This window comes from Brassica rapa, chromosome A07 (assembly GCF_000309985.2).
Source record: "Brassica rapa cultivar Chiifu-401-42 chromosome A07, CAAS_Brap_v3.01, whole genome shotgun sequence".
Taxonomy (NCBI): Eukaryota; Viridiplantae; Streptophyta; class Magnoliopsida; order Brassicales; family Brassicaceae; genus Brassica; species Brassica rapa.
Genome location: NC_024801.2, coordinates 16,369,973 through 16,384,148, shown reverse-complemented (window position 1 = coordinate 16,384,148; position 14,176 = coordinate 16,369,973). Strand labels below are relative to the sequence as shown.

The window sequence follows — 14,176 nt, the reverse complement described above, 5'->3', positions numbered from 1 at the left end:
AACCAAGATCATAGGGTAAGAATCAATAGACGACAAGAAAAACAAAACACATAACTGACGAGCAAAGGTAACCTTGTAATGTGATTAAAAGAGAAATTAAGAATATTCTTTTCCTTCATTACATTCATTTAGATTTACATAAACAAAGAAAAATGGGATCAATCGTCGTAAGTGGAGTGAGGGGAAGCAGTACAGCCAGGATCAAAGGGATCTTCAGAACCACAGCAATGCCAATACTGTAAAACTTTCCCAGAGTTTGGTGTGTCCATCGTCCCGCCAGTGTATACACTCTCGAACTTCCTCTTCGTCTCTCCTAACAAATAAAAAATAATAATCCTTTCATTCATTCCCCGAAACAGATTTTGAATAAAAACGGTAACCGTACCTCCGAAATGAGCAGTGTGAAATCTACAAGCTTGTGGAGAGTTGTGTACGGGATCGAATTGGGTTTTGCAATGCTTGCAAGTTCTTAAGGTGTTGTTGCCGACAACGTCGGATGAAGCTGAGCATCGGATTCGATTAACCGTGAGGCGCCATCGCGAGTTTAAGCTCGGGTTCTTCAAATTCTTGAGGGAGTGAGAGTGGTTGGTTGTGGTTTTAGAGATTGGGAAAGAAGGATTCAAACAATTTTGAGCCATCGTCTTGCTTCGTGAAAATGGTGAACCTCAATTAAAGGGATCCCAGATAGATAGAGATGTTCCTTTGTGAACATATAAAGAGTTATTAACATCAGTTTTAAGTTTTTTTTTTAAGTTTTACACATAAAAACAGTTAATGCTACTGGGTAGTTTATTATGTGAAAAGACTTAATTTACCTTTGAAAAAGGTAATTTCCCTCTAACAATCGTTTTAGGCACCGGTTAAACTTCTGTTCTCGTTTCCTTTTTTGAAATTCAAAATTAAAATAGGGCCCACACCACTTTAAATTGGTTTTATTGGGCAGTGCTTTTGCACTTGCGTTTGTTTTACGCAATTTAACTTTTATCTAGGAGAAAAAAAAAATTGAAAACGCTTAATGCCGGAAAAGATGGATACTGACGACGGCGTAGCCGATAAACACCGCAGAAGTTCGAGGAAAACGATGGCTACAAGAAAAGACGAGGGCGGAAGCGAAGTACGGCGTAGAAGCTCTAGGCAGACCATGAAGTCGCCGTCGCCGACGCCGGAAGCAAGCAAAAGGCTGATTAATGGCCCAAAAGCAGCCGCAGTTGGTAAGGAATTAACAGTGCTGTGTTTTTTTATGGTTTTGTGGTGGTGTTATGATTATCTAAGAACTTTTAATTCCTTTTTTTACTCTAGATAAAGACGGCTGCGATGAGTAGGGCTTCGTTTGCCTGAGTGGCTTTTCGCCACCGACATATTGGAATTCTAATTTCTGTAAACAACTTGTAGGAGCAGGGGAGTTTGGATCTTTAAGTTGAGGCCGTGATGCGGGATGCAGGCTTGGTTACTGAAACTGTCCTCCCAAAGGTAGTGACGGATTAAATTAGACGACCACGAAGCATAGGTGTTTTCTTTGCTTACAACTGACGGTGAAACCTTTTTGTACAGGCCGGAGGCGAGTTGATTCCTGCTATTGAGGGCTATGATGCGGGAAGTTTATTGGCCGAAGATGTCAGGGGAGATTCTATCCCCGAGAGGGGTAAGTCGTGTGTACATGTTGTTTTGATGGTACACGGGGACGATGATTAAAGTTGTACACGCAAAGCGTTGATTGGCAATGTATGTGGATACATACGTATGTGAACACATTCGTTTGGTGTACAACGTATGTGGACACATTCGTTTGGTGTACATCTACCGTCTTTCATTGTGTACACATAATAATTGTTTGTTGCGTACAACGTTTAGGAGGAGGTTGGTGATGAAGTTGTACACGAACAGGGAAATGTGGGCCTGTTGAAGGAGACTCGGAAGCCTGCTGATGTTGATGAAGTGGTAAGGATATTTTCCCACACGTCTCTAATTTTAAAGCATTGTATAATTGTAATTTCCCGGTTCTGCATGGAATAGATGATGAGATCGGTTCGGGCGATGACCTGACTGATGATGCGTCCTGCAGATGCGGTGGGGGATAGATGAAGGTGTGTCCTGCAGATGCGGTGGGGGATCGTGCGGAAGCCCCGTTTCGAGTGATACGGGTTGGTGGTTTGTATGAAAACTTGCGCAACGGTGATTGCGGTCCTAAGGCTGTGAAGTTTCTGGAGATGCATTCCACCGGTGACCGGAACCCTAAAATGGCGGGGCTAACATATGATTTGATGGACATCTTCCGGAAGCATTATGCTATGGATATCTACAAAGGGGTGGTTGTACCTCTGTATTTACGCTAGGGTTGTATGTTAAGGTTGAATATTTTTTTGGATTGTAACTGGTTAGGGATGTGGACCTATTTGATCAGTAAAATGTATGTTTTGTTTGTGTACAATGTGGAAATACATGTATGGATTGAACTGGTTATTTTCTTAGTTTTAAGGATTTGTATGACATGTAACTTATTGCTAAATGTGCAGACAAGTAGTTTCCTAATTAATAAACCTGACGATTTACAACACAATCAATCAATTGAACATTATTATGTGAGACTGTGTAGCTCGTAAAAACGTACATGTGTATGAGTGTATAGTAGGTGTACATGTGGCTGGGGTCAGTGGCCAGAGATATTTTGAGACATGAGGTGTATCAGTGCACATTGTGTGTACATGTTTAGGTTGGGAAGAAGTGGCTTGTGTGGTGTATTAAACAGGTAACTAGATTTTGACCCGCGCTTTAAAAGCGCGGATTTTTTTTAATCTTTAATTGATTTTAAAAGTACTACTACTTTGTGTTTCACATTATAATTATTGATTTTTAATGTTTTTATTATTTTTAGATTTGTTCGAAATAGATTCAAAGAAGATATATATGTTTTTAACAGTAAAGATATTCAATATTAAAATATATATATTTTAATTATTGAAATGTATTAACCATTTTTTAAAACCGGACCAAGCCGTACGATCGAACATGTCAGACCAGGTCAGACCGTGATTCACACTGGATTGTGCTAAAAGCTGGATTTGAGTTAAACCGGCAAACCTGGTCGAAAAACAGTTAAATCATTAAAACCGGTGATCCAGTTTGATAATAAAATCTGATTTTTTCAAACTCAAGTGAAATAAATAAAATTCAAATTCACAATTTTAATAAGATTTCATCAAAAGTTCATATTGTTTCCTAACACCTATCTAAATAAATTAGTTTTGTCATGTTTTGAGACATGAGGTGTACCAGTGCACATTGTGTGTACATGTTTAGGTTGGGAAGAAGTGGCTTGTGTGGTGTATTAAACAGGTAATGTCCCCCCCCCAACGTGTACATGTTAACGAGGTATGAAGGGCATGACTGTACACTAAAATATAACTAAAATACATGTTAACGATTTTTAAATATATTTATATAGGTCTATAATATTGTAAAAACTAAAATATAATATTATAAAATTAATTCATGTATAAATATTAATATATTAAACATAAATATTAATAAAATTTAAAAATTTAATGTGTTTTAAAAATACAGATCTAGATATTAAAACTTAAAAATTAAGATATTCGGATCGGATTCGATTTTGACGGATCTAAAATTTTACTATTTGGATTTAGATCCAAACACTTCAGATATCTTATTTTCAGAACGGATCCGGAACAGATCTCAGATCAAATATGGATCTCGGATAATAAATCCAAAACCTACAACTCATTTATCTATCCATATATATAAATATTTTTATCTCTTGTGCATCCACGTCATCAAATAGAGCATGCTACCTTTTTCTTCCTGAAAATGTTTAAACCGGTTCGGTTTGAGTATTTCCCCAATCCACCTATAACTTGATTGCTCTATAAAAGATTCTTCAGGAGTCGAATTGATAGATCTGATCCGATCAAAAGATGGCGAGATTCTCAGTTTCTGGAGGCGACGACGGAGAAGGATCTAGCAACCATCAATCCCGCAAACGACAGCGCCTTCCTTCCATCGACGAAGATGAAGAAACAGCCGGAAGTTCCGGTGAAGAGGACGAAGAAGACGACCGCCAAATTGAATCCATGAGCGATGACAGCGAACGTGAAGTGTCGATAGAAGAGGCAAGAAGAATTGCTGCAGATCCCGTAACAAGCAAAGAATCTTCTCTTTCCGTAACGCTTTTGGATCCAGATGTTCTCGATTGCCCTATTTGCTGCGAGCCCCTCAAGGCTCCCATCTTTCAGGTTTTCTTCCTTCCTCCCTCCCTCTCTGATTCATAACCTTTGGCTTCAGATGTAATAATATAACTCTAGTTCTGTGTTTAGTGTGATAATGGTCATCTAGCTTGTTCTGTTTGCTGCACCAAAGTCAGGAACATATGTCCCTCCTGCACGTTACCCGTCGGTTACATTCGCTGCAGAGCCATGGAGAAGGTCATAGAAACGTCTAGAGTCTCATGTACCAACGCCAAGTACGGGTGTAAGGAGAGAATGTTATACGTTAATCGATTTAGCCACGAGAAGCTTTGTGTTTTCGCCCCGTGCTCCTGCCCCGTGCTTGACTGCAACTACACTGGCTATTACAAGGATCTCAACAGCCACGTACGTGCTAAGCACAAAGACGAGGTGGTTCCTTTTGTGTGGGACGTTTCTGTGACCATTAGATTGGATAAGACCACGATCCTTCAGGAAGAAAAGGATGGGGAAGTGATGGTGGTTCAAGCTTTCAGGGGTTTGCACGTTGTGTATGTCGTTGTGACCTGTATTGCACCTTCGGCGCGGGAAGTGGGATGCTTCTCGTACTATCTGGTGACTGTGCCTTTAGCCGTCGATGGCTCACTAGTGCAGCGATCCATGATGAAGAACGTTCAGAAATTGAGTAATGAACAGCCAGAAGATGGTTTCATGGTGATTCCTTCCTATATGTTGTCTGGTAGTTCGCGGATTTTACTTGGCCGTGGCCGGGCTTATGGTCATGCCTGAGTTGCCGAAATAATTGAATTTGTTATTTCCTTCCTTCTCTCACATTTTTAAGGTGTATATATGATTTTAGTTTGTGAACCTAAACTTTGAGGCTTTGAGCATAAAGGTTTTCTGTGATTTGAGAATCGATGTCTTAGGATTTAGGGAATGATCATTATGGAACATAAGCCGTAATAAGATTGCGAGATTCCACACTAAATACAACAATCATGTCGAGTCCGAAGTGTGTGCAACTTGGTGACTGTAGCTACCAAACCGGACTAACCGGGATTGAGATACCAACTAAACTGCTAAGGTAAATTATGCAAAAGTAGGTTGCTAACACGTCTGGGTTGATTACTTTCGACTGAAAATTTTAACTATACTGAACTGAAATTATCCAATCCAAGTTTTATATATGTCGATATTTAAATATATAAACAGGATAATTTGAAAAAACTATCTTCTTTTTCTTTAAATTTGAAAAATGCCCTTATTTATTCTTCTTTTGAAATATACTCTTATCTATGTGTGATGAGATATTTTCATCCTGATTTTAATTAGAAACTATAAGTTCTGATAACTAAAATATACTCTTATCTATTATATGTTATCTCCTTGGTCAATCGATCTTAGACTTTTCGTCTCAATTATCTCAAGTGTGTTTGGTTGTATATCAGACAAACAATCTCCACATCAGAAAAAGGGAGTTAGGTCGAGCTTTTGCTCTCTTTGTCCTTCTTAAAAGACTCTTAAGTTGACTAAGCAAACCACCTTCACTATGTACAAAACGAGTTGTTTGTCTAACGAGTTTGATTTCCACGGTATATGGATTAACAAAATTGATGCTTTCATTTTTTTGGGGCAAATGCATGAACACATAAAGAAGTGATACAACATAGGTAAGTTTAAATTTTATGTCGTACAACTAGCTTTTTTCGATTTCACTGCTAAAGGACAATTATGTATAAATCAGTACAACTCAAAAACTAGTATAACTATGTACAAATTGGTAAACCTTAAAAACTAATACAACTATGTACAAACTGATACAACTCGATTATTAGTACAACTATGTTATTTTATTTTACATTATTATGTAAATGGGTAATCCGTACGAGACAACAATCAAATATCTGAAGGGAAAGCTTTCTCTTAGTTTTTTGAGTTTTTTGACAATTATTACACTATCACATAAGCTTAGATAATCTAGTTTATATTTTTAATGTTGATTTACTTGTTTAGTCACATTATTTGGAACAACATACATCAACAATATTTTTACAAAATTTATGATTCCACAATATGTTATACATAGTATGAACATATAAAAAATGGTACAACTGATTAGGTTATATTTTTACATGGTAGAACTCCTTTTTTTTTACCAACACATGGTAGAACTCAATTTTTAAATTTTAAAGCCAAAGTACAACTACGTTACAACTGAAAATTGGTAAAATTACGGGTTATTAAAATAAATTAGTTATATCAATTATACTAGTCATACCTATTTTTTCGTTGTACTAGTTGTACTGATTATACTTGTCATACATAATCCATTTTTTCTTATATATTTTTGTGTTTTAGGTTTTCATCCGCTTGATGGAAATACAACAAACATTGGTATGTTATCTCTTCATATCGAAATATGCAAGTTTTACCATATTATTCTTGTATGTGTTTACAATTGGCCAATTTCTCATCTTATTTTCATGAATGCCTATTCATTATTTTTGAACTCATGATTATTTTTACATCATCTTTTGCATACTCTTCTAAATGTCTTTTCTACTGTAACTTCCGCTCCACCGCTACTTTCTTCGGCTTTGTGACCAAAAAGATGATGATGATTTTTTCGGAAATGGTAGAACTAGTATAACTAATACAACTTGTAAATAGATCATTATTAAATCAAATATTATTGAAAATAAAATATTTATGTATTTTGACACATTCAATCAGAGAAATATTAGACCAACATGTCTCAGTAGTTCCACATCATTCTTTCTTATAGGATCATTCATACACTGAAAACAAAATATCATCATATTAATTATAAAATTGTACCAGATATACTAGTTTTAGTCATACTAGTTATACTAATTTGAGTCGTACTGGTTATACTAGTAATACTATGCGTTCTTTACCATAAACTCCAACATAAAACACTAAATTCGATTTCGAAGAAGATAGAATTGATTAAATATGACTACGAACTGATTGATTTAAGATAAGAAAAAGAAAATCAATGAATATATGAATAAAAATTTGATTTTGTGTTTAAGTGAAAAAGTTAAAGAAACATAAATGAAGAAGAGAAAAAAGACGAATTTGGGTTAAAAGCCAGATCGGGTTATTAGGTCAGATTATGGATAGAGATAGTAAATAAGTTGATGTCTTTTGATTTTTTTTAGTTATTTTTTCTTGTATTTAAAATTTAATGCAAAATTAAAAAAAAAAGTGCCAAATCAGATTTTTTTTTTGAGTTGATTACACGAAAAGATACTTTTTGTCTTTTTTTTACAATGAAAGACACTTTCCACATTTAACACACTTTCTGCTGGGACCTATGCATTTTTTTAACAAATTTACCTTTAATGAAAGAAAGAGATATTTGAAGAGCGACGCCTGCAGCGGACAGGTTTCTGCTCTTAATCTTGATGACTAATTAATCTTGGAGTGTTGACAAAACTAATAGCTTCTTCAAACTGAACAGGTTTCTTTGAGGAAGGTTGGTCATCTTCTTCGGATAAAAGTGTGATCTCGAAACCGTTTGGTAAGAAAGTATTGAAACCCAAGATGAGCTCTCGGTTTCCTTTGAATAGTTGTTTCACCCTCAAGATATCAACTCTACAAATTCGAAACAAACTCAGTCTTTTAGCTTTCCACAAGACATAAACTGAAATAAAGAGAGCAAAAACAAAAGCATAAACATATAGTACCTCTGAGCTTTAAAATCTTGATGGATTTACATCTCTATTGAGTCCCATTAGCCAAGGCAGTGTTACACTCCTATAACCATGAGAAACCCCAACACTTTGAATCTATCTTAAGACAAAGAATACAACATCATTGTTACTTTACATAAAGGCAAAAAGATAACCTGAACTGGATTGTAGGGAAAGTTACTGTAAATGAGAGTGTGGGTCAAATTTGTGGAAGGTTTGAGATTTGAGATGAATATGTAATTTTGTGGATGCTCTTTTTGTGGACAGGATCTTGGGAACAAGGTTACCAATTCTATGAACAAAAGAATATGGCGCATACTCATTACCAATTCTAATAGGTAATTAGATTCCACACTCATAAACCAAGATTTAAAATTTATTGAAACAAAGCAAAACATGACACAAGAAGATGCAATTAATACAATACCCACAACCTAAGATGATTACCAGGTGAAGGAGCAGCAAAGTACGAAGATTGTGTACGGCTCCTAAGATAAGGAGGAACATAGTTGGTTTGGTTCGGTACGTGCTCTCTCTGATTCAGAAACATCAGCGCTTGATGAACTCATACTTACAACTGATACTCCAGTGTCTTGGTCTTCGAGATAAAACCCCTGGAGATGGTATAAACTTGAGTTAGGACAAAGTTCCATTTTTCAGACACAAGTTAGGAGAAGCTGTGCAGGTAAGTAATAAGAAAAGTCATCACATCCATAAACAATAAAGAAACACTTGCTTAGATCATTAGCAATAACAATCCAACTCCTAAACAACAAAAACAGTCCCATAAACTTATAATCGAAACAGCTTAACAAGCGGAGTTACAGTGATAAAGATTCAGACTTTAATCATTTTTCAAAATATGGATTCAGAACTCTTGATGTTGGAGACCAAAAAGGGTAAATGAAAAATGTTTTAATCACAGCAAGAACTTTACCTTCCGTCTGCGACAATCGACTTCAGACGTTGAACGACGGCGTTGATGTGAGATTCCGGGGTGGAGACAAACGGCGGAGCATACATGGTACCAAGAGAGAAGCTCGTGACAATTGAATTAGAGAGACGAAGGCTCCAGATCTTCTCGAAAAGGACCACTGCGAGCTCGTGTTGTAGAAGGGGAAAACCACGGCGGTGAAGGGTCAATCCGGTCTGCTGGTCGGAGAAGAAGGGCTGGTGAACGACGGCTTTGATGAAGGGCTGCAAACAATCAACCTCTGAGAGAGAGATAGTTCAGTTGAAGGGTAGAATAGACTTTCCATAGGGTAAAAGTGGGGAGTGACTCTCAGTGTAATTTTCTCTTTTTTTTTTTATCCATGTGGATGTGGTCCATCTGAGAATTTGATCCCATATCCTTCCACATCATCGTCATCATCACCTTCATCATTCATCCATCCACTAAGCTCTGTTGACTCTCTGCTAAAACTCGCTCTTCCAGCTTCCTCTCCGGCCAAAGGTATATATATTTATCAATATCTGACTTTTGATTCACCGATTGGTTACTCTTGTAGTTTAATTTGAAAATCATTCTACCTGAAATCTCGTTATTTACCACTGATCACGATCAGCTAATCGATTTCTCACGATCTAATGGATCTAACTTGTGATCTCTTAAAAACCGATCCTGTGTCAATCTGAGATTTGACTATGTACGCAGAGATGGGAACTGTCGTAGAAGGGAAGCTGAGGTTTTGCATAGACAGGGGAGGTACTTTCACTGATGTTTACGCCGAGATCCCAGGTCACTCCGATGGTCGTGTTTTGAAGCTTTTATCGGTGGATCCAGCCAACTACGACGACGCTCCGGTGGAAGGAATCAGGAGGATACTGGAGGAGTACACGGGGAAGAAGATCCCAAGAGCGTCTAAGATACCAACGGATACGATTCAGTGGATAAGGATGGGTACGACCGTGGCAACAAACGCTTTGTTGGAGAGGAAAGGTGAAAGGATAGCTTTGTGTGTTACTAAAGGTTTTAAAGATTTGCTCCAGATAGGTAACCAAGCTCGCCCTGACATCTTTGATCTTACTGTCGCCAAACCCTCCAATCTTTACGAAGAGGTTATCGAGGTTGATGAAAGAGTTGAGCTTTCCCTTGAGAAAGATGATACCTTGGCGGGTTTGGTTAAGGGAGTGTCTGGGGAGCTTCTTAGAGTTGCCAAGCCCTTTGACGAAGAGGCTTTGAAACCCTTGCTTAAGGGTCTGCTTGATGAAGGGATTAGTTGTTTGGCTGTTGTTCTGATGCATTCCTACACGTATCCCAAACATGAGTTGGCGGTGGAGAAGTTGGCGTTAGAGATGGGTTTTAGACATGTCTCTTTGTCTTCTGCTTTGACTCCGATGGTCCGGGCTGTTCCTCGGGGTCTTACTGCCACCGTGGATGCTTATCTAACACCTGTGATCAAAGAGTACTTGTCCGGTTTCATCTCCAAGTTTGACGATGATCTCGGGAAAGTGAATGTTCTCTTCATGCAATCTGATGGAGGTCTAGCACCAGAGAGTAGGTTCTCAGGGCACAAGGCTGTGTTATCAGGTCCAGCAGGAGGAGTTGTTGGTTACTCGCAGACACTCTTCGGTCTCGAAACTGAAAAACCGCTGATTGGATTTGACATGGGTGGTACATCAACGGATGTTAGTCGCTATGACGGAAGTTACGAGCAAGTTATAGAAACTCAGATTGCTGGAACGATCATACAAGCACCACAGCTTGACATTAACACTGTTGCTGCAGGTGGTGGGTCCAAGTTAAAGTTTCAGTTTGGTGCTTTCCGGGTTGGACCTGATTCTGTGGGTGCTCACCCAGGTCCGGTTTGTTATCGGAAAGGAGGGGATTTAGCAGTTACCGATGCCAATCTTGTTTTGGGATTTGTTATTCCTGATTATTTTCCATCCATATTTGGTCCCAACGAAGATGAGCCCTTAGACGTAGCAGCAACAAGAGAAGCATTCGAGAAGCTTGCAGGACAGATAAATTCGTATAGAAGGAGCCAGGATCCATCTGCAAAGGACATGACCGTGGAGGAAATAGCAATGGGGTTTGTGAGTGTTGCTAATGAGACGATGTGCCGTCCCATACGGCAGTTGACGGAGATGAAGGGTCACGAAACAAAGAACCACGCACTTGCGTGCTTTGGAGGCGCTGGACCGCAACATGCTTGTGCAATAGCTAGGTCTTTGGGCATGAAAGAAGTTCTTGTTCACAGATACTGTGGAATTTTGAGTGCTTACGGAATGGGTTTGGCAGATGTCATTGAAGATGCCCAAGAGCCATACTCAGCTGTTTATGGCCCTGAGTCTCTTTCGGAGGTCTTTAGAAGGGAAGCTTTATTACTGAGAGAAGTGAAAGAGAAACTTCAGGAGCAGGGCTTTAGTGATGAGAATATCTCCACTGAGACATATTTGAACATAAGATATGACGGCACTGATACAGCGATCATGGTGAAGGGTAAGAAAACCGGAGAAGGATCAACATTTGATTATGCTGCTGAGTTTCTCAAGCTCTTTGAACAAGAGTATGGCTTTAAACTTCAGAACAGAAGTCTTCTTATATGTGATGTTCGAGTTCGGGGAATTGGAGTGACTAGTATACTAAAACCACGGGCAGTTGAAGCTGCACCCGGTGCTCCTAAGGTTGAAAGTCACTACAAGGTTTACTTTGAAGGCGGATGGCATGACACACCGTTGTTCAAGTTAGAGAATTTAGGATTTGGCCATGAGATTCCTGGGCCTGCGATCATCATGAACGGCAATAGTACAGTTATTGTAGAGCCTCGGTGTAAATCCATAATAACAAAGTACGGGAACATTAGAATCGAGTTAGAGGCTGCAGTGAGCAGTGTGAAGCTTGCGGAGAATGTTGCAGATGTTGTTCAACTGTCCATCTTTAATCACAGATTCATGGGTATTGCTGAGCAAATGGGAAGAACCCTGCAACGTACTTCCATATCGACGAATATCAAGGAAAGGTTGGATTTTTCCTGTGCCTTGTTTAGTCCTGACGGCGGTTTAGTTGCTAATGCTCCGCATGTTCCAGTTCATCTCGGTGCCATGTCGAGTACTGTTCGCTGGCAGCTCAAACACTGGGGTGAAAATCTGAACGAAGGAGATGTTTTGGTGACGAATCATCCATGCGCCGGTGGTAGCCATTTGCCTGATATAACCGTTATCACGCCTGTTTTCGACAAGGGAAAGCTTGTGTTCTTTGTGGCGAGCAGAGGTCACCATGCAGAAGTTGGAGGCATAACTCCAGGAAGCATGCCTCCTTTCTCAAAGGCGATTTGGGAGGAAGGCGCTGCTATAAAAGCGTTTAAAGTCGTTGAAAAAGGAGTTTTCCAGGAAGAAGGAATCATCAAACTTCTGCAGTTCCCTTCTTCTGATGAAACAACAGATAAGATTCCTGGAACGAGAAGGATTCAGGACAATCTCTCGGATCTTCAAGCTCAGATAGCTGCCAACCAGAGAGGAATTGCTCTTATTAAAGAGTTGATTAAGCAATATGGCCTTGGAACTGTTCAGGCTTACATGAAATACGTGCAGCTTAACGCAGAAGAGGCAGTGAGAGAAATGCTGAAATCTGTGGCTGTTAGAGTTTCCTCGGAAACACCAACTTCAAGAGTTGGTAACTCTGTGACCATAGAAGAAGAGGATTACATGGATGACGGATCCGTGATTCACTTAAAACTCACGATTGATGCTGACAGAGGAGAAGCCTTCTTCGACTTTACAGGCACAAGCCCTGAAGTATACGGTAATTGGAACGCACCGGAAGCAGTTACATCCGCAGCAGTTATTTACTGCCTCCGTTGTTTGGTTAATGTCGACATTCCCCTTAACCAAGGCTGCCTAGCTCCGGTTGAGATCCGTATACCGGCTGGTTCGTTTCTGTCGCCAAGCGAGAAAGCAGCTGTTGTTGGAGGAAACGTTCTAACATCTCAGAGAGTTACAGATGTTGTACTAACAGCTTTCAAAGCTTGTGCTTGTTCACAAGGGTGCATGAACAACCTCACATTCGGAGATGATACATTTGGGTACTACGAGACCATTGGAGGAGGATGTGGAGCTGGACCGACATGGGACGGGACAAGCGGAATCCAATGCCATATGACGAACACGCGGATGACTGATCCCGAGATCTTCGAGCAGAGGTACTTTAAACTTCCTCTTTAACCTAAACCTAAACCGAACCTACTTGCACTAGCTATAAGACTAACAAAAGGGGGCTTATTTTCAGGTACCCGGTTCTGTTGCATAGATTTGGATTGAGAGAGAAGAGTGGAGGCAGTGGCTTGCACAAGGGAGGAGATGGATTGGTGAGAGAGATCGAGTTTAGAAAGCCTGTTGTGGTTAGTATTCTGTCAGAGAGACGAGTTCACTCGCCACGTGGATTGAACGGTGGCCAAAATGGAGCTCGTGGAGCAAACTATCTCATCACTAAAGACAAACGGAGAATCTATCTTGGAGGCAAGAATACTGTACACGTGGAAGCTGGTGAAATCCTACAGATTCTTACTCCGGGCGGTGGCGGATTTGGCTCAGACGTTTGAGTGACTAACTCATCAGCCCCTCGTAAGTTTCTTATCATGTTGCTGGCTGGTGTCTTAGTGTCAGATTATTTGGAAGTTGGCCACTTTCAGTGAAATAAAGAGAAGACTCTTGATTCAGAACAAGAGCTAATTATCTACCCATAAAATAAAAGAGGATCAAAATCTCTTAAGAATTGTAGTGAATAAGCTGTAATTGATTTTATGTTTGTTCCTCAGCAATTCAGGCATTGTACAAACATTTCATTGTGGGCAATCTTGAAAAACATAAGACTTGAGTATAGCTGTATCGCTTGCTGTCAATTCCTTCCGAAAAAAACTATGTACACTTTGCGAATGAACTCAAAACAAGATACATTCTGCTCATAAGAGCTTATTGACACAGAAAAATGAAATAGCTTTAAGAAGCTTTATTGTGCAGTAAAAGAGAAAGGAAGAAATGAACTTAATTAGAGTTGTCACCAAGAACTAAAACAGATTGTTTTTATATCATAAAATGGTTTGATGAACATATCCACTCACAAACATGTTTTCTTGTTTAATTATTTGGTTTGGTTGTTATTTGTTATCTGATTTTTTCATAACATATACTTCATTATCGGTCCTATAGTTTCATTATATCAATGAAACTGATTCATACATATAATTAAGAAAGGTCTAGTTGATCGGGCTACTTGAATAAATTTAGTATACGTGTTTTAATAAAAAACATGCAAGCCCT

General features: G+C 39.1%; 3 protein-coding genes and 1 long non-coding RNA gene across 6 annotated transcripts; 2 read left to right on the top strand and 2 right to left on the bottom strand.

The window, feature by feature from the left end:
• Window positions 1-8: 8 nt before the first annotated feature.
• LOC103850098 lies at window positions 9-722 on the bottom strand. Its single transcript, XM_009126808.2, has 2 exons — window positions 386-722; window positions 9-313 (listed from the first exon to the last, which is right to left on the bottom strand). The coding sequence occupies exons 1-2, from the start codon at window positions 636-638 to the stop codon at window positions 159-161; spliced, it is 408 nt and encodes a 135-aa protein (XP_009125056.1). The 5' UTR covers window positions 639-722; the 3' UTR covers window positions 9-158.
• A 3,105-nt stretch (window positions 723-3,827) lies between these two features.
• LOC103850097 (E3 ubiquitin-protein ligase SINA-like 10) lies at window positions 3,828-5,113 on the top strand. The gene is made up of 2 exons (XM_009126807.3): window positions 3,828-4,250; window positions 4,332-5,113. The coding sequence occupies exons 1-2, from the start codon at window positions 3,933-3,935 to the stop codon at window positions 4,986-4,988; spliced, it is 975 nt and encodes a 324-aa protein (XP_009125055.1). The 5' UTR covers window positions 3,828-3,932; the 3' UTR covers window positions 4,989-5,113.
• Window positions 5,114-7,420: 2,307 nt separating this feature from the next.
• LOC103850377 lies at window positions 7,421-9,097 on the bottom strand. Of its 2 annotated transcripts, XR_001957524.2 has the most exons (4): window positions 8,856-9,097; window positions 8,366-8,532; window positions 7,913-8,210; window positions 7,421-7,820 (listed from the first exon to the last, which is right to left on the bottom strand). It is a non-coding gene; the product is annotated as an uncharacterized LOC103850377 (long non-coding RNA). The 2 variants fall into 2 exon arrangements; XR_001957523.2 differs by having other exon boundaries at window positions 7,913-8,532.
• A 94-nt stretch (window positions 9,098-9,191) lies between these two features.
• LOC103850096 (5-oxoprolinase) lies at window positions 9,192-13,744 on the top strand. Of its 2 annotated transcripts, XM_009126806.3 has the most exons (3): window positions 9,192-9,371; window positions 9,573-13,059; window positions 13,146-13,738. In XM_009126806.3, exons 2-3 carry the CDS (start codon window positions 9,575-9,577, stop codon window positions 13,456-13,458), a joined length of 3,798 nt encoding a protein of 1,265 aa, XP_009125054.1. In that variant the 5' UTR covers window positions 9,192-9,371; window positions 9,573-9,574; the 3' UTR covers window positions 13,459-13,738. The 2 variants fall into 2 exon arrangements, with proteins under 2 accessions (XP_009125054.1, XP_033131571.1); XM_033275680.1 differs by lacking the exon at window positions 9,192-9,371 and having other exon boundaries at window positions 9,558-13,059; window positions 13,146-13,744.
• The last annotated feature ends 432 nt before the right edge of the window (window positions 13,745-14,176 follow it).